Genomic DNA, 23,577 nt, shown 5'->3' with positions numbered 1-23,577 from the left:
GGGAGGTGCACTCAGACGTCACAGTCGTGGATAACGCCCCAGTCTTCAGCCAAGGAAGATAGCAGTTTAAATAAATATAAATTAATCATAAGTATCCTTGTCATTTTTACTCTGCACCATATTGTCCACAACTAAGCAAAGTTTAGGTTGGTACATACCTACTAAGGTAGGCAGTCAACGAATATAATCAAGTTGGAAACTAAGCAATATTTGACACGACACTTATTTTTAATCTTCGTAATTGTATACCCCAATAGAAGGGAAATAGCAGTCAGCATATTAAAATTGAAAGCCAAGATCAGGCAGTTCTGGATTTGAGGTAGTATAAAATAATTCAGTGTCAGTACAGGATATTTAGGATGTAATAAAAAGTATAAGTATTAAACAAAAGTTTAATGCAATTTGATATTTACAATAAAGGAGGTGTAAAAATTTACAAAAATAGATTAGCGTAGCATAGAAGTATCTGGCAAGGTCTGGAAGGAAACAAGAAATATTCAGCTTTAGTAAGATAGATATAGAACACACTTTGATGTACACACCACAGAAGAAATGAAAAGAAAGAAAGAAACATACAAAAAAGACGCACAATATAGGTGGTCTAATCGTTATAAATATATAAGGAAAAAAATACATATTTGAATTTAAAACTCATTGATTAGCTTATAACACATTTTTATAAGATTTTTTTTATAAAAAGATATAATTTTGTAACTAATGTCGTTTATTCAGGTAATGCCATATCGTTACTGAAATCTTAATTAAAATAAGTGGGCAGAATATTATAATAATGAATTAATTAGCCGCCGACCTTGCAGAGGACGTCATAGTGTTTGAAGGAGAGTTCGCTGCCGCTGAAGGAGATGTAGGCACATTGGTGGCTAGGGTGGACCTGAAATAAAAAAAGGTTAACGATTTAGAAAACAACAATAAATAATAATAGTTTATTACATGCAACTTATTGAAAAGAAAATGAAAAAGAGTTATAAAAATATGGGTAGGTAAGTTACGAGACGTAAGTTACGAGACGTGAGTTAAAGAACATTTTAAAATAAACGGAAAGCACAGTCCAAGAGATATTACTTGTAGAAAATGGAGTTCTATACACACTCAATAACACCGACCCATCAGAAAACAGGAGCCCTCGCTTGACAAGTGGCAAAACTTGACAGTTGTAATTTCGAAAGGCTTTCGTTACTTCGCTCCCTGAAGATACTGCATAAAAGTCTACTTGTCTAGGGGGGCAGGTTCACAAAGTAGGTATGAAGAGTTCCAAACTAACCTTCCCTGGTGTGATGGAGTTCTGGTGGCTAACTCTCGCGATGTACAACGGTTCGCCAGCGTGAGTGTTGCCAGCAGCGATCGCGCCCGGAGGAACCTGGCCGTAGTTGCTGGCCACCCAGTGTACAGCGTACGGTTTGGCTAGGAGAATCTGAAACATGAAGAGATTGACAGATGTTTATTTGACGAGTCAAACATTTTTCAAACGAAGACTATTTGGGCCTTACTCTCTAGTTGTAGTTTAGGGCTTCCTTAACACTCAATGAATCCCAATAAAATTAATCCATCTCGCTGTGGGATTCTAAATACCCCTGTGGATCTAGACAAAGTGCAAATTATAATCGCAAACCAGTCGATAAGTGGTCGAAAAGCCCCTTTTTTGTATGGAGTTTTGACGGATTCGATTTTCGATTCGATCAAAAAGTGCGTTTTGTCTAGGCAGTGGCGGCGTAGCATGGGTTGGTACCCGGGGCGATCACCCCCCCCCCCCCCCCCGTCACAAGTCCTATGGCACCCTCTGGTACCTTCCCAGGATTTTGGAATTACTTACCGATTCGAAGATTGAAAGAAAATCACACCCCCCACCCCCCCGTATCATGACATAGACCGCAGATTTGCCATGCAAATGTGCCAGTGAGTACTAATCAGCGCGACTTGTGTCACCCCCTGATGCTTGGCACCCGGGGCGGACCGCCCCCACCGCCCCCCCCTTACGCCGCTACTGTGTCTAGGGGGGCTGACATGTGGAGCAAAGCAGACAGCTACAACTACAATAGGTCTTACTTAAGTAGTCCGCTGTGTGGAGCGGATTTCACGAGATTTGTCAGCTTGACTATTTAAAAGCTGATCATGGCAATGTACGTTTTTTATGGAATATGTATAATGGTAAATGTTCAGCACTGGACGTCCTATAGCTGAAATGACGATGATGTAAAACGGTACAGTATGTATTACTTACTTCAAAACTGTGAACTGGGACCTCCTTCCCAGCATGAGCGACATACGCTGCCTTGTGTCTGGGGGCCAGTTTCCCCGGGATGAATTCGCCGTTGTGATGGGCTCTGATGACCCAAAGTGGGCTGCCGTCCCAGCCTTCCCTGCCAGCCACGTATGCTCTACCACTGTATGAGGCGGCTGTCGCTGTCGTCGCACTCACCCAGTCAACATCAGCTGCAATAGTATAGTAATTGGCACTAAAACCATCTGAAGAAAACTGAATTCTAGTATTTAGTAGGTATTGGAAACGTTTGCGAATTATTTTGATGCTTACGTTTCGTAAATTTTCTTTGTGCTGCGCAGAGAGCGCGAGCCGCTTTTTCGATTTTCGAATACGAGAACGGTCGTTGTAGTGGACCTGTGTAAAGGACGATAGGATGTAAAAATCTGCATCAAGTAAGATTCTAGATTTATTTGATTTGATTTAAAGCTAATACCAGAGATACTTGTAAAATGGGTAATGTGGCACGGTAGTACTTTGCTTTGAGCGATTCCATTTTTGCATTAGACTTACTCTCTTTCTGTTTTTGTCACAACGGATTTAATTTGATACTTTATGCTGCGGCTAAATTTGAAGTATCTTTGGATTCGGATTGCACTTTACTGTCACTTATAAAATAGGGGAAGTTTAAGGATTTTAGAATTTTGCATAAGTAATATTTCAATAAGTAAACTTAATACTTATTTGAATCTTAAGACAAGGATTGTCCTTCCTGGATAACATTCAACATTCAAAATAAGTCATGTTGGGGGGACAGCACTTGTTGACGTTTATTATTAAGATCTTACGTTCAACAGGCATTGGCATTGGCTGCGGCTGCGGCTGCGCATGCTCCGGCGGGTAGTAGTAGTTGGTGACGTAGGTGGGCTGCGGCGGGGGCGGCGCGGGCGCGGGCGGATACACCGGCATCATCACGGGCGCGGGCACGTAGGCGACGCCAGGCGGGGTGGGGTACCCGTACGGGGGAGGGGGACCGTGAGGTGGCTCTGGAATTAAATAAATATCCTTGGACATTTTACACTTCGCCGCTAGCCCCAAACTAAGCAAAGCTTGTGCTATGGGTACTAGACGATGGATATAAACATACTTAATTACTTTTTTTTTGTAAATACATACATATTATACATAGAAAACACCCAGACCCGTCACAGAAATTACAATTCAACATTTCAATTTCTGCCCGGCCGGAAAAATTGAAACAGAATTATTTTTTAAAACTTGTAAAGAATCGATTGTCGCACGTGGGAATTGAACCCATATTTCGCATGCCGGGCGCCTGCTTACTACACAGCTACGAAAGAGCTGAGCTACGTAGCTAAGAAAGAGCTGAGCTACGCAACTACGAAAGAGCTGAGCTACGAAGCTACAAAAGAGCTGAGCTACGAAATTCAGGAATATAGCGCCGTTATAAAATATGACTTTCATCCTTGGACACTGTCATCACCTTCACCTCTCCGTTACGTTTTGACATCTACTTTTTCATAAGTATGTTTTACCATACCTGTTTCTATTTTTCCGCTTTTCCTTCCAGAAATGTTATGAAGAATATTAAATAAACTAAACCTTGGAATTATTTTACTTTGAAGCTATTCAGAGCCTTTCAGAATTCCAAGACCCTGATTATGTGATAATAATATGTGGAGTCGACAGCGCATGTTAGCATCCTTATTGTTATGATATAATGGTCGCTATTTCACAACAAATTGAATTCGAATATATTGTTCTTAATAATCCGGTCCATGATGAATTGCATATTGATTATTACATTGTATTTAAATTTTTTATCAACATGATTCACTGATATGAATGACCGATCGGTAGGTACCAAGAATATTTTATTTTTCTAGATAATATTTTGTACTGATGTAGTTTAATAAACAAAATATTGAACGAGCATTTTATGTAGTTGTGATACGTGCTATTTCGCAACTACAAGGTCAACAATACCTTGTCTGTTTTGCGCAATCATTTTACGTTATTTTTTTTTGTAGCGACCTTTGATTTACTTATAGACAGGCAAGGGAACGCGGGTTCGGTCCCCGCCGCCACTCGACTATTGTGGTGAGCTCACTTGTGACACAAGCATGTTTAGCTTATTACGAGGGGCTAAATTACTAATACTCCCAGGATTAGTAATCTGTGCAATAACAAATTACTCTCACTACTATAATCTTTAAAAAAATACGCTTAGAATAAGCAAGCCCATTTTTCTCAATTTTTTTTTCCTATTCAAGTAAAGAACTTTTCCCTTTATCATTTTGCAGTCGATCCCCAAAGTAGAGCTTCGGTGTATATAGTTCCTCGTAAGGAGAGTCCCCCACTCATGGTTCACGGTTGTATACCTACGTAAAGGCTTTATTCAGCGTTAAAAACATTAACATCATTTTGACTAAGTTCTAAACTCTGTTTTGGTTTTAAAATTTATATGCGGACACATAATGGTAATTTGATAGTAAGGTCTGATGAGTCGCCGATCTTCATCATCATCACGTCTCGTCTTCTAGTATCCACGGCAAGAGCACGACCCCCACTAATATATCAAACACAAATGGAAGATCAGATCTGCACTCCCCACGCTAGCCAGATGGATTGGGGAGGCTTGATATTCGCTTACTGATTTTTCCCATAAGTATTTGCCTTATACGACATCCATGGGAAGAGTGGGTGCTGTGGGTGGTCCTATTCTACTCTGCCTAAACCACGCGACAAAACGTGCTCGTAAACAATGGCATAATATTAATAAAAGTACTTACGGTGAGACATGTTGAAGAATTTGATGACACAAAAATACAAAAACAATACGCTGCAACTTCGATGATCACTCAGGTGTTGTATAGAAATCGATAACTTACGTTTTGTATTAATATCGGAACATATCATATCTATTCGACATACGAGATAAGATAAAATAATGCTTGGAGAATAGGTACTTGTGTTATTTCTGAAAATATATTACGTATCTACTTTTATGCTACGCGATGACAATCTAATTGAAATAGACAATGGCCTCTTATAATAAGGTACTTGATACAAATAAGGCCTACGTTCTAATAAGGCCTATACATCAGAAAACACAGATAAATAAATCCTACCGGGATAATACTTCAAGGACACGTACTCATATGCCCTATAACCCAGTAGAGAGCAAAAGCGTCCCGATCCACGATCCCAGCACCAATTGGCACGCGTTCTTCTAAGGTGGTGGGTGATTTCGTGCTCCCTTATAAAAATCCGGCAATTTCAACTTAAGTTTTTGGTAAAAATGATGCCGTTTTAGATTAAGCTTTTCTTAGTAATCGTTTCTAAATATTTCTTACTAGCTAAAAATAACCTTAATTTGTACTACTGGCTATAGATGCATTGTTTGTAAATTTTTAAAGACAACAAGAGCGAGATGTCTAATAAGGCCTAGGCCTTATTTCAGCATGGTAGGCCATATTAGATACTTATGTCAACACCTAATTACGGACAAATTCATTAAACTAAATGAGTCAAAGAGTAACAAAATATTTATTTAATAAGAATATTACTAACAACACAGAAAAGAAAAAGAAAACAGTGTCAAAAAACATGACAAAACCTGTAAAAAAACAAAAAAAAATACAAAACCAATAAAAAAAAGCCGTATGTATAAATCTAAAGGAAAGGAGAATAAAATTTGGTATTATCATGCCTGTCTCGAAGACCAAGTAGCAGATATGCGACCATAAAGGACTGCTTTAGGTGGTATCACAAAGATTGTGTAGGAGTTCCTAAAGATGATTCAGAAGCCTTTTTATGCCCTGGTTCTAACAAAAAATTAGATCTCATTTTGTTTACAAAAATTCAAGACTAAATGATGTTCCTAAACTGATTTATTTGAAAGGTTTTATGTGTAGGCCTTATTCGAACACGGTGTTTTAATAAGCCCTATGCAAAAAAATAATATTGTTTGTTTTTGATATTTTTTTTGATAATATATGTAAGGAATCATTACTTTGTTACTATGAATATTTAATTTTATCTATAATTTATGTATAATTCTTAATAAGTGGAATTTAAGTTTATCTAGAGATGTACAGTATATTTCTGTTTACTTGGTATGTAAAATTTTGATAACGCAAACAAATCGACGTGTTTAATGTTATGAGACCGCATTTTGTTTAATACAATCACAATTTTAGGGTCTAGAGGCATTTAAATCACATAGGCCTTATTCCGTGTAGGTGATTTAATAAAGCCAAAATCAGTGGTTTCGTAATTTGCTTATTTTGAATAGATTTAGTTAAAAATTGTGTTATTTTTTGTAATATTGCTAAAATTAAAGGATGGAAGAAGTTAATTAACCTTGATTTTGTTGATTGGCGTTAATATTTATTGAAATATAAGCATTTAAAGTTAGGTAGGCCTTATTTGTATCAAGTACCTTACTCGTATTAACTAACTAGGTATTTTAACTGCGGTTTTAACACTTTTTAATTATTTAAGTAGTTTTTTTGAAATAATTAAGTCTAGTTAACCTTATAACTAACTGTCGATTGTTTTTGTAAGTAGTAAAACTTGTACCTAATATTATTGTTTGGGGTAACAGGTAATAATTTGAAGTAGAATGAAATTAGTAGTTAAAAAAGTAATACCTTTCATTGCACTAATGGATTGCCATTCATTTGCCGCACTTTGTTGTTCTACGGACACGTGGAATATGTTCTATCAGCACTTCATATTTTTTAGTTGGCTTTGTGCCGCCTTCGGTTTTTGGAAACCTTTTAAAAAACCTTCAAAAAATGTGTTCTTGGTTCTTGGACGTAAATTGTGGCCAGTGTTTATTATTTTGTGCACTTCAATATGCTTTCTTTTAACAAACAAAAGTTATGTCTTCGACATCAAAACCAATTTGTACCAGCTTGCTGTTTTGAACCAAGTTGCATGTAACGTGGGAATAATGTTAGCTGAAATATCAAACAGCGAAAATGTTTGCTTTTTGTTGTACCAAACTGTTAGGAAATGTTTTAAAACTTTTGAAGTAAGCAATAGAAACATAAAGAATATTGCTTTTAAAATGTATTTCTGGATGTCCATACCGATAATTATTTACTTAGGAGCAATCATTTGGGAGGCAAAGATACGTCAGGAAATGCCCTATCTTCTGTTGTCACAAATACCATTGTTTCTTACAGTATGCCACTTAGTAGTTCATTTGTATTTAATATTTTCTATATTAAAGTTAGTGAACCGTTGTTTGTCGATCACGTTAATGTTCTGTGACGATCTTAAAATTGCTGATGCATCGTGTAAAGTTAGGCCGCTAATATTATACCTGTTGGATATCAATGAAAGTTTTTTAGATAACAACCAAGTAAATCAACGTTTGGACTTGAAAAATATATTTAGAGTTTACGATGACATCAGTTCTTGTATGAAACTACTGGAAAAGTATCACGGACTGCAGGTTGTTATACCTACTAATGCGAATTAAAAAATTAACAAAGTATAAAAAATATGACATTAATCCTTTCCACATTGCAGATCCTGCTGGCAATATGGCTGATGTTTTCCAATGCTGTCACTGGAATATCATTGACTGTATCTAAGCAGGTAAGAAAGAAAATGTTTGTATCTAGTAGGGGTGTAGTAGCCTAAATCCTACATCTCTTTTGGTTTGTAATCAGATGGCGGTTAAATTTATAATTCTTGGTTCATACCTATTAGGCTAGGTTTTCGATGTATTAGTGGACTGTATTTCTGCGGATGCTTAAACAGCTGCCTAAAGAACGCAGTTGTAAGCTTGCAAATAATAACTGGGACGAAGAGACCGAAGAAAAATGGCGACAGGAAATTTGGAAAGGAAACATGCGCACTTACCAATAATATCTCCGTCGGGCACTCTTCAAGTTTCACAAGCCACACACGATGGTTCCGAGCCGAACACTTAGCAATTATTGTTCTTTAGAGCTGTCTTGCACAAAATCGATATAAAATATAGGTCACGCACAAATTAATAAAGACACGTCTGTCTTAGCGTAGGCGCAAATTAGGAAGGGACGATGTCCACCGTATGCGTTGCACATTCGTAGATCGCGGTGACAGACGAAGACGGCAACAGCAAAAGTGCACATGTTGGAAAGGGATGGGAGATGGTAGGATTTAAAATATTTGCAAGCTTACCCTACAATAATTTTATTTTGACAAACCGCAAAAATACGAAATCCAACATCCCCCCGGCCTTGAAGAAACCCTTCAAAACAAAGAGAAAATCGCCCCATGTAATACATAGAGCGTAGCACATAAGGTGCAGAAGTTAATTGATAAGTGAATAAACGAAAAAAAATAAAACTAAATATAAATTTGCTACGTAAACAAAAGTAGAGAAGACTATTGAGTCGGAAGCGGGCATAGCCGCACCACTGGGCGTTTATAAGTGCCAGTTTTTGTTTTTATTTCCGCAACGCGCGTTACTCCATCCTTGCCAGGAAAAATACTTGTAATTATTCCTAAAGGCCACTGTAAAGGTGGAGAGTTTTCTACAATTAGTAGAACTACGGTACCTACTTTAATTGGATTAGAAGGTGTATTCCATTTTTCACGCAATTGCAAATTATGTAAATACTCCGATCTAAATCTTTTCCAGAAGGACTGAACAAGCGAATCCATCAATGAGAAACGAGACAGTAAATTAGTTCGTTGTTCAGCTAAATCAGCCGCAGGTAGGCACTCGAGTGGAGCGGTAGATAAAAAATGCGACGGTGTAAGCGCGAGCGGTTCCGATGGGTCAGAACTTAAAACATAAAGAGGTCGACTATTGAGCACTGCTTCAATCTGAGCAAGAACAGTCGACATCTCCTCAAAAGTGAGAATTTGATTCCCGATGACGCGGAATAATAGCGATTTAGCGCTCTTAACGTTCGCTTCCCATAGGCCACCAAAATGGCTCGCAGTGGGAGGATTCATTCGCCACGTGATGCGATTCTTCGCGAGTTCATGACTAAAAGTTTGATAATAATCGTCAGTTTTTAAAAACTCGTGAAGTTCATTAAAATAAGCTTTACTTGCAACAAAATTGGTGCCATTGTCGCTATATAAGAACGTACAAGGGCCACGTCGCGACAAGAAACGCTTAAATGCGTCAATAAAAGAAGCCGAAGTTAAATTAGAAACGAGTTCCAAGTGAACTGCTTTAGTCACAAGACAAATAAATAAGCATAAGTATGCTTTTACGCTGCGAACGCCGCGCTTGCGATATGGCGTAATATAAAGAGGGCCTGCGTAATCTACGCCCGTATGTAGAAACGCTTTGCATTGTTCCAATCTACATTTAGGCAAATCAGCCATTGGCGGGAAAGTAGACTTCGGATGAAGCCGAAAACAAATGTTACATTTATGGATGAGCTGTCTAACAACACGTCTAGCGGAAATAATCCAATATTTAGACTTTAAAAGAGCAATTAATAACTGCGGTCCGGCGTGGCAGTTGTCACGGTGATAAGATTCAATTAGAAGTTCGACTATACGTCCCTGTTTAGGCAGTAGTATAGGATGCTTAGATGAATAATCTAGTGTCGAGTTCGATAAGCGACCTCCGACGCGTAATATTCCATCACATAAAAACGGATATAATTTTAATAATTTTGATGAACATGGTTGTTTGTTAGACACCTTTTTAATATCCTCTGAAAAATATACAGATTGCACAGCCTGAATTACTTTTAATTTGGCGGCATTTAAATCGTCAGCGGTAATGACATTATTTTGCGGTAGCCTCTTCATAAATCTGAGCATATAAACAGTGACGCGTAAAAGCTTGTCCCACGAGGAACAGCGAGATGCAAGAGACAAAATAGGATTTTCAGCTTCAGTTACCTTTTTAGTAGCAACATGAGAAACTGTTTTTTCTTCAGGTAAAGATAATTTGTTAGGTGCAAATTGTTGTATAGGCCAATTGTCAATAGGCAGTGAAAGCCAAAACGGTCCTTTAAACCAAAGTTCGTGCTGAATTAACTGCGCGGGCGTAAGTCCGCGAGATACACAATCTGCGGGGTTTTGTACGCCGGGAATGAAGTATAACTTATCAGGCGAAATATTTGTTTGAATTTGTGAAATGCGGTTGGCAACATAAGTATCAAATCTATGTGGCGAAGCGACCGACCAACATAGTGCGACTTCTGAATCTGAGAAAGCGTAAATGTTATCAATTTCATATCTATTTGACATGCTGTCGTAAACAATTTTAAGAAAACGAGACATTAATAATATTCCATTGAGCTCTAAGCGCGCGAGCGTGATCTTAGGTTTAGCAGACGCGACGCGCGATTTTGAACATAAAAGCGTGACAATAGGAGGCATATTGCCATTTACGACGTGTAAATAAATAACACAACCATATGCGGATTCACTAGCGTCTGAAAAACCAATCAAAGAAACTTTAGAGCCGCATTTAATGCCTACATGGCGCGGGAACGACAAGCGGGATATTTGCGGTAATTCAAACAAATATTGTTGCCATACATTAATAATGCGGGAGGGGGGCACATCGTCCCAATCAAGATTGAGAAGCCAAAGCTCTTTAATTAATAATTTAGCGAAAAGAATAATAGGTCCGACGAGTCCTAAAACGTCGTACAGACGAGCGGTGGCGGATAAAATGGCGCGCTTTGTACAAACTAGTGGCGGACTAGAAGTCTCAAAAACAAAAGTGTCTTGGGCGGGTAACCAGCGCAAGCCTAAAATCTTAAATATATTTCCGTCATCAAAGGAAATAAATTCAGATTGGCGGTGCGACTCGGGTATTTGCTCGAGTAACTCAAGCGAATTGGAAGTCCACTTGACCAAATCGAAACCACCGGCTTTGAACAGCTGAATTAATTCTCTGGCTATCTTAACTGCTTCTGGAAGAGAAGAAGCAGAAGAAGCCAGGTCATCCATATAGATGTCTCTTTCTACGACGGAGGCTGCGTCTGGCCAATTGTGCCGTTCGTCACTAGCAAGTTGGCGCAAAGTGCGGAGTGCCAAGAATGGCGAAGATCTGAGCCCAAATGTGACTCGAGTAAACTCAAAAGTTTCTAGCGGGTCTGTATCAGAAAATCTATATAAAATACGTTGATATTTGCGGTGCGGAGGATTAGTATGAATACACAAATACATTTGTTTAACATCTGCAAAAAATGCAATACTGAATAAACGAACGTTCAAAAGAATATGAAAAATATCAGCCTGTAGATTGCAGCCGGTGTGTAAGACATCGTTAAGTGACAGGCCGGTGTCAGTCTTGGCACTGCCGTCCAAAACAGGGCGAACTTTAGTGGTCGACTTGTCGTCGCGAACCACAGGATGATGCGGTAAATAAAAACCCGGAGACTCACAGGCCTCGGGCGCGGTGCGGGAAAGAATACCCTTATTTAGGTATTCCTGAAAAATATCGTCATATTTAATTTTTAAAGTAGGATTATTAGCGAACTTCTTTTCGAGAAGTAAAAAGCGTTTTTTAGCGGTATTATAAGAATTTCCTAATTTCTGAGGGTCATCATTAAAAGGAAGATCAACAGAATAACTGCCGTCAGAGCAACGAACAGTTGTAGATGTATAAATAGTTTCACAAAGTTGGTCTTCAGGGCTTAAAAAGGTGCGCGAGGGAAGTTCCTCGACCGCCCAAAATTTTTCAACGACTTGATGAAGCGGGTCAGAAGTAAAAGCACACAGTGTGCGAGTAGCGGGTTGCGGAGAAATAATAGGAGCGTCACCCATAATTAGGTAACCTAAGGTCGTTTCAAAGGCAGAGGGCATGAAATCATTAGTGTTTTGAATTTTGTTAGCGAGTAAAATTTTACAATAAAGTTTAACTCCTAAAAGCATGTCTATAGGTCCAGGTTGTGAAAACTCGTCATCAGCGAGCGGTAAGTTTTTTATAAAAGGTATGGCCGTCGCGTCTACGCGCGAGTCGGGAAGCTGGGACGTAATTTGTTCAACTATCATGGGCTGTATAGCATATTCATAATTGTTATTGAAACGAGAAGTAAACTTAAGTTTAGTAAAGCCTAGAATTTTTTGTGTGGCTCCTCCTATGCCTTGAACTTCCGTATAGCGGGTTTGTTTATGTATAGGAAGCGATAAACGCTTGCAGCAATCAGCGGAAATATAATCACTCTGAGAGCCAGGGTCTACTAGACATCTCAAAAAGTGAGTGCGGTTATTACAATCAATAACTTTTATTTTAGCGGTTCCTAATAAAGTTGTCGTTTGAAAACGTTTACTACGATCGCACGAAACTGTACAAACCGATGCATTATTTTCAAACGTGTGCGGTGATTGAATAGCGGGAGAATGAGTCATAATATTCGACTCGGCATGGCCGGCCGCCGTAGTGCGGGCAGGGTCATGAGCGGTAGCGGAAATATTAGCGGGGTCGGACATCACTGCTGCACCAATATTACAGTTACTAGATTTAACATTTGTATTGAAATGCAATAATGAGTGATGTCGCATAGAACAATGAGAACAATTATGTTTTGAAGTACATGAAAAGGTTTTATGTCGTACACTTAAACAGTTGTTACAAAAAGAGTTATTTTTAATAAAATTATAACGATCAAATGGCGTTAATTTCATAAAAGAAGGACATGAATACATGTGTTCGTGCGATTTATTATTACACAAGCTGCACTTCTCGCTTCCGCTTGTGTTGTTTACACTAGACCCTTCCGTATTCACAAAAGATTTCGTAGGCGTAGGGGTGTGCTTAGCGGATGATTTATTTTGCGGTTGAGAAAAATTATTAACCGGTTTAATATTAGTTACAGAGCGAGATAGAACTTTACTTTGTTCTTTAATGAACTCAATTAAATTATGATAGGTTGGTATCTTTTCTTTGCGATATGTTATTTCAAATAATTTAATTGTTTCTGTATCTAACTTTTGAAGTGCCAAATGTAAGAAAATAAAATCAGTTAAATCGCCAAGTTTTAATTGTTTGAGCGCTTCCACAGAGGAATTAAAAGTGTTTATAAATGAATCTAGTCCGGTTGAACTTGTATTAGTTAGCGGTTTAAAGTGTAACAACTGGTTAAAATATGCACATGCGAGTGAACGAGGATCGTCATACTTTTGCACGAGTGCCTCCCAAATAACAATATAATTTTCAGCGGTGGGAGCCAGCCCTGCGCACACGCACGACGCCTGTCCAGTTAGTTTACCAACCAAGTAAAATACCTTTTCGCTATCGGTAAGAGATGCGTTATCATGAATCATGTTTTTAAATTGTTGATAAAACAACGGCCAGTTCTTGACGTCACCGTTGAATGACATCAAATCAATAGGAGGGAGGCGAGGCTTCGAGTTCGTAGGCGTTTGCGGTTGCGAATAAGAACTACAATTATCTTTCTCGATATCGAGCAAAAGTTGCTTAATATAACAGTACATTTCCTCAAATGAAGTCCACAAATCATAATCTACGTCTGAGTCGGGATTCAATTGTAAATTCAATATGTTGTAAGAATCTAAAACGTCTTGAAAATCACTACGTAGTTTATCTATATTTGTGGCACTTGCACGAAATACTTTAAAGTTTTGTATGTTTTGTTCGGTTTTCTGTGCAAGGTCGTAAATATTTTCCATGCGTTTAAAAATAACATCGCGTTTAACAATAAAAATAGTGAGTTGATTTTTATTAGTATCGCCATTCTCGTCCACGAAAGCATCGCTTCCTCGTTTCTTAGATTTAACCATTGTAAATAGTTGTAAATATCTTTAGTTATAAAAGTAAAAGCGGGTAAAAATGTATATAAGAATATTATGCGGTTGCGTAAATAAAATAATGGCGAGCGGGTGATGTATAGAAAAATAATGGCGGGTAGCGAACGCTGAGACGCTGTGTTGTGCGTGATCGAATTTAACTGAACAACGAAATGAATAATGGAATGTAAATACGTTATTATGTAATTATGAAATCTAAATCTCAATTATTAGAATTGAGAGTGAATTAGCGGTGATGTGATATAACCAAAAGTAACTTGAAGTCACGCAAATGCGGTGCGGAAATAAAATAAACAAAAATAAAATAGTTGTCAACGCGGTTAAATAATTATAATGTCGACAATCTACTTTTATCTGCGTGATACAAATACTCATACGTTATATCCAAAATGGCGGGTTAAATAAAATAAAATTTGCGGGTTAAAGATATGTGTTGTAAAGTTAAATTTAAATAAAAATATGCGGTTAAATAACGTAAAAATCGTATTTTAGATGCGAATATACGGCCGAAGTGACCAAAAAAAAGGTGTAGTAGCCTAAATCCTACATCTCTTTTGGTTTGTAATCAGATGGCGGTTAAATTTATAATTCTTGGTTCATACCTATTAGGCTAGGTTTTCGATGTATTAGTGGACTGTATTTCTGCGGATGCTTAAACAGCTGCCTAAAGAACGCAGTTGTAAGCTTGCAAATAATAACTGGGACGAAGAGACCGAAGAAAAATGGCGACAGGAAATTTGGAAAGGAAACATGCGCACTTACCAATAATATCTCCGTCGGGCACTCTTCAAGTTTCACAAGCCACACACGATGGTTCCGAGCCGAACACTTAGCAATTATTGTTCTTTAGAGCTGTCTTGCACAAAATCGATATAAAATATAGGTCACGCACAAATTAATAAAGACACGTCTGTCTTAGCGTAGGCGCAAATTAGGAAGGGACGATGTCCACCGTATGCGTTGCACATTCGTAGATCGCGGTGACAGACGAAGACGGCAACAGCAAAAGTGCACATGTTGGAAAGGGATGGGAGATGGTAGGATTTAAAATATTTGCAAGCTTACCCTACAATAATTTTATTTTGACAAACCGCAAAAATACGAAATCCAACAAGGTACCTATTATATTATCTGTGGCGATGATATTCAGGCCGAAGAATAGAATATTGCCGTAGACCCATTTTAAAGAAATATTTCATTATAATTTAAAAAATGCTCAATTGATTGCTCTACTTCTTGATCCTCATTTTCAGGCTGAGTACCCAAGCGAGGTCATCAGTAACGCATGCTTGCCGTTCCTATGGTTCATCATGGGATGCTATGTGCAGGATGAAGTGCGCACAGAGGTTGAAAAAACCGACAATCAACTAATCAAGCATCTCATTGACTTCAGATGCGGTAAGATTACTTTCGGGAAAAAATAAACTAGAATATTATCAATTTTTCAGTTTATGGTTAATTTGTGAACACTTTACACTGTTCGATGGGCCAGTAGTGTAAAGTACCTAACTGGTTTATAAACACTAAACTCAGTACAAACCCCCATAATTCTTGCCTGTCAATTTTTTCCTGTTCAAAGCGCCATAATATTAGCTTTTTTGCATACTCTACACTAGTTTACATCTTTTGCCGATAAAATGTTTACAGTTGCTGATACACAATTTATGTTTTCAGATCAACCTAGAAAGTCGATGTTACAAAGTTTCAAACAGCTGGTGGGGACGGAGCGCCTGAAGTTTACTGCATACAGTCTGTTCGAGTTGAACTATTCGTTGATTGTAGGGACCATCCTACACATTGTGACGTACAGTATCATACTGATACAACTGCTGATGAGTAAGTAATGAGAATACAAAAATGCCTGGTGATAGCTGTAGTAGGCATTTTGGGATATAAATTCTATCAGTCGTCCTGAAATTGTATTTTTTGTTTTTTGACTTTGTCTGTATCAATTATGAAGTTAGCGGTGTTTTCTGTTCTGTCGTAAAAATACTTTAAATATCACACACACAGTAAAATTGCTTTGCGTTTAGCGCCAGGCACTAAGTTTTTTATTTCAAATTATGTGAATATTGTGAGGCTAAAGTGGGTTTTCGTATGTAATTTTAGGTAAAATTCGAGACAGTAAGTTGGTGCAAATAAAAACAGTAATAAAATTTAAACAATATACATATTTTATTAGTGAGATTCTACTTCTACTAACGAATCATTAATTTACAACTCATACTTACGAATACATTTTGTACAATTTTAAATTCGATAATTATTATATTAATCTTATTAGTCTACTTAACCCTATGACTATAAATCATAAATCTAACACAATTATTATAAATAGTTGCCTTACAAAATAAGGACAATAATTTGAAATTATTGTTATTTCTTCTTTTCTTGTATTAACAAAGAACAAAACAAAACCCAGTTGGGTTTCTTTGGTTACACATACGAGTAGCTACCTATTTACTTATTAGTGTTTCTACTTTGGTTACATATTAATGACTTGATATTTCAAGTCATCAGTATCTGGGGCGTTCCCTGGTGGTGTCTGGTGGAGGGTGAGGACGCTCATGCGAAGGTGGACGCCATGGCTTCTCATCTTTCTTGTCATACGGTCCTCCAGACATTTCTAACAACAAAAAAGAAAAATTAAGTAAGGTTTTTGGTGTTTTATTACTACTAAAAGTGATATTTGCAACACTGTGCACTATCAAATTCATAAAATTAGGAGATTCTTTGAAAAATAAAAATGGCTTTAATCTTATTAGAATAACTTGAGATGTTTCATAGAAAAAATATGTCAAAACAAGACTAAATGTATAAAGATGTCGTATTCGCATAAGACATGGAACTCCTGGAGTTGAACTTTAATGGAAACAACAATTTGTAAACAAATTTTATCCACCGCAAAAATAGTAAGCAACTCATTGACATTTGACAGAAAAAGGCAATGAGAAGTATATAATTATACCTAGGTGTACAAGTACTCGTATAACAGAACATGCGTAGAACTTTTTTGATATTTAGTTGCACTGGATAACTATAAATGTAGTCTCAAAATCGATCGCAATGGTCTACCCGAGCACTCAAGATGCGCTTTAAAAAGGTTACATAAAAGAACTATGTACTCCTATTTTTAAGTCGTTTAAAGATATGAAACACAATAGGTACAGACGACGGCACGTCAAGGTACCCACTGTGGGTTCTTGTGCAGTTGTAATAGGGGCGAGTTTGCTACAAAAATGGGTAACCTGATGTGCTGTGGTATATACAACATGGTCCCAATAAGTAACAACATTTTAACAAGTAAGTACCATGTTTCTGTGCAAATAAATGAATTTGAATTTGAATTTGAAAGTAAAAAGCATTAAGGTATTTTAAAATAATTAACAATTATTACCTGCAAAATTTGACGATTTGTTTCCAGAAAATAATCAGGAATCAGCAGACGTTCCTTTTGAACCAGAAATCCCACGGTGACTGGTGTGGAGTTGAGATGTAGTTCCTTTAAATAATTTCCAATGATAGATGCGTAATTTTTATCTTGATAGTCTGGCCAGATATCTTCGGAAGTGTCTTCATTTTGGGATTTCCTAAATTTCAAGATTCCGATCCATCTTGCGTCCAACTTTTAATATGTGTATTTTACGCCTGTAAATTGCTTAACCCAGTGTAACGTTAAGAAGTAAGTTAAGTTACATGTAATTTTTTTCCTTTAATCTATGTATATCCCCTAAATTACACAGATAGTAAAAATTGGTGTCATATTGTTATTTTTGTTTTTAAAGTTACTTTACTTTTTTACCAAATACGAAATAATGAAACTTTTATTATATATGGATAAAAAGAGTTTAATTATTTCGCAGAAATTACAAACAACTATTTATTTTATCTGCTGCTTTATATTTATTTCATGTCTTAGCATCTGCCTTATCGGCGACTGCATGTTGTGGACAAAAAATCATACATTTCTCTGACGTATACGAGTACTTGCCAGAGTTTCAGTGGTCGTATTTTTCAGCCACTGCTCAAAAAATATTAATAGGTATAGTTAAAGTTACAAATATTGAAGTAAGTTTATTTTTACTTAATAAGTTAAGCTACGGATCTGTTTTTCATTTATCGCTCATGGATTTTCCCTTTACCCAAAAAATTTGACAGCTATCGTAATAATGTGATGCAGGTATCAGATCAGTCATTGTCTTCAGGGGTTTTTCTTATTGCAAATCATCTTGATAGCTCTAATCTCTGGTAGAGTGAATGAAACTGTTTGTTTCAGTATCAGTACGTTTGTAAATATAAGTAGAACTTATAATCAGCTTTAGGCAGATCATAACAGGGCATCAAACTGTCTTCACTTCATTTTCTTTGAGTTTACAGCTATTCAGTTTATATCAATTATAAAAAAAATAATACTACTGCTCATATTGGTACCGCAAAGTTTTTCAGATAGACAAATAAACCTATTTGTTACAAAACCTAGAGCTAAATAAATATTATTTACGAGTAACTAATAACTTAGTTTCATATTTTTTAAGTAAGTACTATTGGAATGAGTTTGTGGGAAGTACTCCAATTGCAGGGCAGTGATTTTTTAGATTTTATGGCTTTCATAAGTTTTGTTACCCGACTGTGGCAGGAGGAGGGTTATTTTGATTATTAGTTAGGCCCAGAACAGACGGTGAAATGCAACTGCAACGAAACTGCAACTGCTAGTTACTTTTGAGTTGCATCTAAGTTTCTGCCATAGCGTCCGTTGAGAGACCACACATGACGCGACCAGTTTGAAACTTTCAGTTTCAATTTCATTCATCAGAATCATCAGAAAGTTGCAGTTTCGTTGCAATTGCGTTTCACCGTCTGTTCTGGGCCTTAGTCTTTTATTGACGAACGTAGGATTTAAAATTAATATTGTTTTGGCCAAGATTAAAGTTTTTGTTTACGATATTGTGATTGAATACACCATACGTCTTCGTTGGTAATACCTATATCATACAGTGATCATTATCAACAATGGACAGATAGAATTGTTATCAACTGGACTGACTTCTGATGAGTCTATTAGATTTTCAGCTTATCTATCTGATAAAAGAAACCCCGGTGACGACGAGTGGCGACGACTAGGTCGCAAATTAAGGACTACGATTTGTTTTTTATAATGCAGGCAGGCCGCTACCAACCGGGCAACATGGAAAGCATTGGGGGAGGCCTATGTTCAGCAGTGGACGTCCTATGGCTGATATGATGATGATGATGACGACGATTGTTTTTCAATAGAAGGTGGCAATCTCTTACATACCACTTTTAAAAAAATATTATTAACCTACTACTTAACAATAAAGCTTCAAAGTCATACATTTAGGTAACCAATGAATGGATTTTACGATGCGATTGTATATTAGCGCGTTTAACGCTACACACCTTCGCAGGATCGTTAAACTAGCGCGGTACCCAGTAGGAAAGTGTCATTTTCCTTTAATTCAATGGTATCAGTGGAAAAAGCTTTAATTGACTTTGTTTCAAGCTGCAACTACAAGTACTTATTAGCCGTATGCTGTATTGTTTACTTTATTTTCTTCAATTTATTTGATTACCTTATGTACAGCAAAGTAATGATGTGACGAATTCGATAATGGTTTTTTGATTGCACCTTTTCGGTATTAAGATTTGTATCAATAGTCCAATCGTGAGCGCACTTAGTAGGTACCTACAGTTTTTTCAATGAAAATTACATTTCAATGATCTCGTTATCACCGAAAATTGGAATTAGGTATATGATAAGACATTTTTTTTATTTAACTGTAATTCTAATAAAGTGAATATAGATGGAAGTTATTGCATACAAATAAACATCTACTTGCCTGCCGCTGATAATAATATGATTACTCGTGCCTGAAAACTTAGTTTTACAGCCGTCCGTCTAGATTACCAACTGTTCTTTGTACTATCATATCTTTATGTATATTTAATCTCAATTTATGTCACTGAAGATTGCTTTTAAGGCGCCGATAAATATGCACTAACAATGTGTATGCGTTTTCAATGTTGTTATCAAGGTTGCATTTTTATGTTATTTTATAGGTACGAGTAGTACCTACTGAATTTTCGTAAGTTTACCCGTATAAATAATGTTTATTATGACTATCTCATAGAGGCAATAGCATGTTCATAATTAGTTTTTTTTTTCATCCTCAACGGAGAAGAACCGATCAGGCCGAGACGAGCTTCACCCGGAATCCTCAACCACAGATTTTAAAAGTTAGAAAGTAAGTTTGTTTATGGATTAGGGGTATGTAGGTAACCTCAACCTATTAAATGTTTTGAAATGTCCAGTATCGTGCAGTTAACTACTTATCTAAATCCAAGTGAAACCACTGGCAGGAGCTAGTGTAAATTAGTTAAAAAATGCGTAAATTATTAAAATATTTATTACTAAACCTTAAAATTACTTAAAACTACCAGCATATAGCATCAAATCAAAACAACTGGCTCGAGATTCCATTTCGTCTGCCGATCCGATCCCCAAACTAATTGGGTGGCGGGAAGAACTGCGCTGGTGGTGTCGTGTTGCTGATCTTTCGGATGGTGGCCGCGGGCATGAAGCAGCCGGGTTGTTGTGGGGGGGCCTGCATGGGGCCCATGCCGAAGCACGGCCCGGCTTGGTTGGGGGGCCTCTGTGGACCTCCCATGCCGGGGTGGGGGCCAAAGCCTGGCTGAGGGTATCCGGGCTGCATGGGAGCGCCGGGTGCGTTGGGGTTGTAGCCTGGGAATCGCTGCATTCTGAAGGACAAAGGACATATTATTAGTATCAGGTAAAATTAGAACATGGTATTATTTGTAAATGTGGAGTTTCATGAAAACTATGAAAACTGAAAAAAGTGTATAGGTCCATACCTGCTCGTAATATGACTAAAGATTGATAGGTCAATAGAAATAATGCCACTTTAAAAGCTGGTTCTTATGATCAAAATCTTTGGAATAGACTTACTTACCTTGGAGTTTGATTACAAAATGGAGGATTTAAAAAGTTTAATATGCACCGTTGACTGTGTCTTGGTGTATTCAGGCACTGAATATATCAGATACAGGTGTCGGCAAGCATTTATACGAACACTTTATCGGATTATAAACTATCAGTTAGATCAGATCGTTTCTATCATCACAGGCTTTCGTTGCGCACAGCAGAATTATTGTAGGCAATAAACTAAAAATAGACATTTTTACAGCATTTATAAATAGATTTCGATATTCGTGATAAGTTATTGCCGAGATAAAGTCCTCATGAGCTATTTTTGCCAGTGACATTATTTTATTGGAGTTTAAATGGAAAACATTTAGACCATTATTACCTATTAAAACATTTTGAATTTGTACCAGTGGACTCGGATAAGCGTGATTTTTACGTGATGGAAACTTTTATTTCATTAAAAATGTTATAGACTAATTCAGTTTTGAAAATGAATCCTATTTAATGAGGAAGGAATATTTTTTTTTATTCCACACTGCAGAATTATGTAACTGAAGAAGACTTTATGCTATTTTGGACTAAAATGTGTTCTTTGCTTCCTAAGTTGTGCCTAAGTTGTTGTTTCAATGACAGAGGACAGACGACCTCATAAAGGTAGCAGCCGCTGGATGCAGGCCGGTCAATCTGTCAATCTGAAAATCATTGGGGAGGCTTATGTTTAGCAGTGGACATCCTGTGGCTGAAACTATGATTGTTGTTTCAAATATACCATATACAAATGTCACACCAAGTCTATTTAGTTGTAATTAAATGACACTTTATTACGTCAACTGTTATTGTAGTAAGTAATCATGTAATTTTTATTGTCATTTGAGACCATAAACTCTGCGGTAAATCGTAAATGAATAAATTACAAGTACCACCAAACGATAACCTTGTACTCGTGCACTGAAGATAGGATCTAAACATAGCATACTTCTTTGTATTGACTATTTATCATAGTTGATACAATCTTTAGTCATGCAAAAATCATGTGGTCGATAAAACACTTTAAAGAGATCGGTGGAAAACAAATCGTGTGTTAATACGTAAGGAAGACGTGTCGGGTATAACATTAATTGTAAGTAAACAAAAAGAAGGTAGCGATGTTTGTATGCTGCCAGTTCAGTAATAAATCTTACACTGCAAAGTGCAAACTCGCGTACCATGTACACAGTACTGAAGACATTAGTGGTAGTTGGGGAACTAGGTTTTGTGCAGTAGTTTCGTCTGCTTATTATTCAGGATACTTTTGTGATGGTGGGGATAGTGGAGTTATTCCACGCATGTAAGCTAAAGAGGTCTTTACATGTATAATTTTTTGTCCTAATAAAGCTGTCTAAGAGATTGCGCACTGCGCCTATGATTTTAAGGATGATGACGTGATATGAGGAGTTGAGTGCATTACCTCTTGTCATTCGAATATGTAGGTATGTAATATAGGAATATGAATGTAGAAATATTCAAATAAATTAATATTGAGAAATTCGTGTCATGTCATGATTAATAGCTTAAAAGTTCAGCGATTGATTAGGATACAAAAACCTAGTTTTCTTTCAGTATTATACATTTATCAATCTTATCTTGTTTGTAAATCTAAATAACAACAATGGCTGGTATCCAGTCTCCTGGTTAGTGACCCAGATTTAAGATTAGTGCGAAACAAAACCATGAACGAATAAAAGCTTTTAAAGAAAAAGAAATAAATATATGGCCGTAATTCTGTGGTTTTGGCAGAATAGAAAAGAGACCTTCTTCCGTTATCCGTGGATGTCGTTAACAAGCTATTAAGCAGACTGTGATCCGGGGAACGCGGGTTTGGTCCCCGCCGATGCTCGACTATTGTGGTGAGCTCACTCGAGATACAAGCATATTTAGTTTAGTACGAGGGGCTAACGGGAGTATTAGTAATTTGTGCAATAACAAATTACTAATCTTTAAGAAAAAATAAATATCAAGTATATTAGCTACTCTTACTCCATATTATGTAATGCATCTGTCTGTGGTGAATTTTCCGGAACCTTCGAACGCATATGCCTTATCTGCAATACTACGTATTAGGTTAATGTCGCTTTTTGACGCATAGTGATGTAACAATAATTAGTTATTTATCTTTGTATTTCCATTATCAAAGGAAGTAGTCTAGATTCAATCAATATTTTGCGAAATAAACGCAACAAATGGAAAAATACCTAAGTGATAATTAATCTTTTTTTTGCCACAACACTACTCGATCGATGCTGTATTTAATCCTCTACAAAAACACTAACCTAACAATAAAGGTCCAAGGGAAAACGGTTTCTACGTAAGTAAAACGGAAAAAATGATTTAAAAAAATTACAATATCAAGAAGGAAATTTTCTGATGATAACAACGATGCCCTACATTTAGAAGTACCTATTAACAGATGACGTCATTAAATTTCACAATGCATTTTCTTCTACGCATTGTAACAGATATTATTGAACCTTAGATCCATGTACATTATGTCCTATTTGTAATAATTGTGTTTTATGACGACGATTTTAATAAAAGTTCAGCAACATTACACTTTCATCGTAAAATAATTAAAACA

At 36.9% G+C, this 23,577-nt stretch overlaps 3 protein-coding genes across 7 annotated transcripts; 1 reads left to right on the top strand and 2 right to left on the bottom strand.

Moving 5' to 3' along the window:
• Positions 1-378: 378 nt before the first annotated feature.
• LOC135076882 (uncharacterized) lies at positions 379-5,143 on the bottom strand. Of its 2 annotated transcripts, XM_063971375.1 has the most exons (7): positions 5,032-5,143; positions 3,067-3,264; positions 2,552-2,635; positions 2,240-2,451; positions 1,283-1,432; positions 812-892; positions 379-476 (listed from the first exon to the last, which is right to left on the bottom strand). In XM_063971375.1, the coding sequence occupies exons 1-7, from the start codon at positions 5,039-5,041 to the stop codon at positions 447-449; spliced, it is 765 nt and encodes a 254-aa protein (XP_063827445.1). In that variant the 5' UTR covers positions 5,042-5,143; the 3' UTR covers positions 379-446. The 2 variants fall into 2 exon arrangements, with proteins under 2 accessions (XP_063827445.1, XP_063827446.1); XM_063971376.1 differs by lacking the exon at positions 2,552-2,635.
• LOC135076881 (uncharacterized) lies at positions 3,286-16,110 on the top strand. Of its 4 annotated transcripts, XM_063971372.1 has the most exons (5): positions 6,750-6,803; positions 7,603-7,706; positions 7,784-7,852; positions 15,253-15,397; positions 15,674-16,110. In XM_063971372.1, the coding sequence occupies exons 2-5, from the start codon at positions 7,674-7,676 to the stop codon at positions 15,841-15,843; spliced, it is 417 nt and encodes a 138-aa protein (XP_063827442.1). In that variant the 5' UTR covers positions 6,750-6,803; positions 7,603-7,673; the 3' UTR covers positions 15,844-16,110. The 4 variants fall into 4 exon arrangements, with proteins under 4 accessions (XP_063827443.1, XP_063827444.1, XP_063827442.1 ...); XM_063971373.1 differs by lacking the exons at positions 6,750-6,803; positions 7,603-7,706 and adding an exon at positions 3,286-4,339; XM_063971374.1 differs by lacking the exon at positions 7,603-7,706 and having other exon boundaries at positions 6,739-6,803.
• A 4,296-nt stretch (positions 16,111-20,406) lies between these two features.
• LOC135076516 (proline-rich proteoglycan 2-like) lies at positions 20,407-21,072 on the bottom strand. The gene is made up of 2 exons (XM_063970968.1): positions 20,989-21,072; positions 20,407-20,776 (listed from the first exon to the last, which is right to left on the bottom strand). Exon 2 carries the CDS (start codon positions 20,773-20,775, stop codon positions 20,524-20,526), a length of 252 nt encoding a protein of 83 aa, XP_063827038.1. The 5' UTR covers position 20,776; positions 20,989-21,072; the 3' UTR covers positions 20,407-20,523.
• Positions 21,073-23,577: the final 2,505 nt, after the last annotated feature.

The sequence above is a fragment of the Ostrinia nubilalis genome, chromosome 12 (genome assembly GCF_963855985.1).
Source record: "Ostrinia nubilalis chromosome 12, ilOstNubi1.1, whole genome shotgun sequence".
NCBI lineage: Eukaryota > Metazoa > Arthropoda > Insecta > Lepidoptera > Crambidae > Ostrinia > Ostrinia nubilalis.
Note: the sequence above shows the minus strand (reverse complement) of the source record. Positions and strands in the feature narration are given on the sequence as shown.

Excerpts from the sequence above, each read along its gene's own strand:
- LOC135076882 (XM_063971375.1), bottom strand. Across the intron at positions 2,452-2,551 it reads ACAAAGAAAATTTACGAAAC|CTGATGTTGACTGGGTGAGT; the intron begins GTAAGCATCAAA and ends ATACTATTGCAG. Across the intron at positions 893-1,282 it reads ACTCCATCACACCAGGGAAG|GTCCACCCTAGCCACCAATG; the intron begins GTTAGTTTGGAA and ends TTTTTATTTCAG.
- LOC135076881 (XM_063971371.1), top strand. The coding sequence starts at position 6,960 with ATGTTCTATCAGCACTTCATATTTTTTAGTTGGCTTTGTGCCGCCTTC. Across the intron at positions 7,853-15,252 it reads CATTGACTGTATCTAAGCAG|GCTGAGTACCCAAGCGAGGT; the intron begins GTAAGAAAGAAA and ends CCTCATTTTCAG. Across the intron at positions 15,398-15,673 it reads TCTCATTGACTTCAGATGCG|ATCAACCTAGAAAGTCGATG; the intron begins GTAAGATTACTT and ends TTATGTTTTCAG.
- LOC135076516 (XM_063970968.1), bottom strand. The coding sequence starts at position 20,775 with ATGCAGCGATTCCCAGGCTACAACCCCAACGCACCCGGCGCTCCCATG.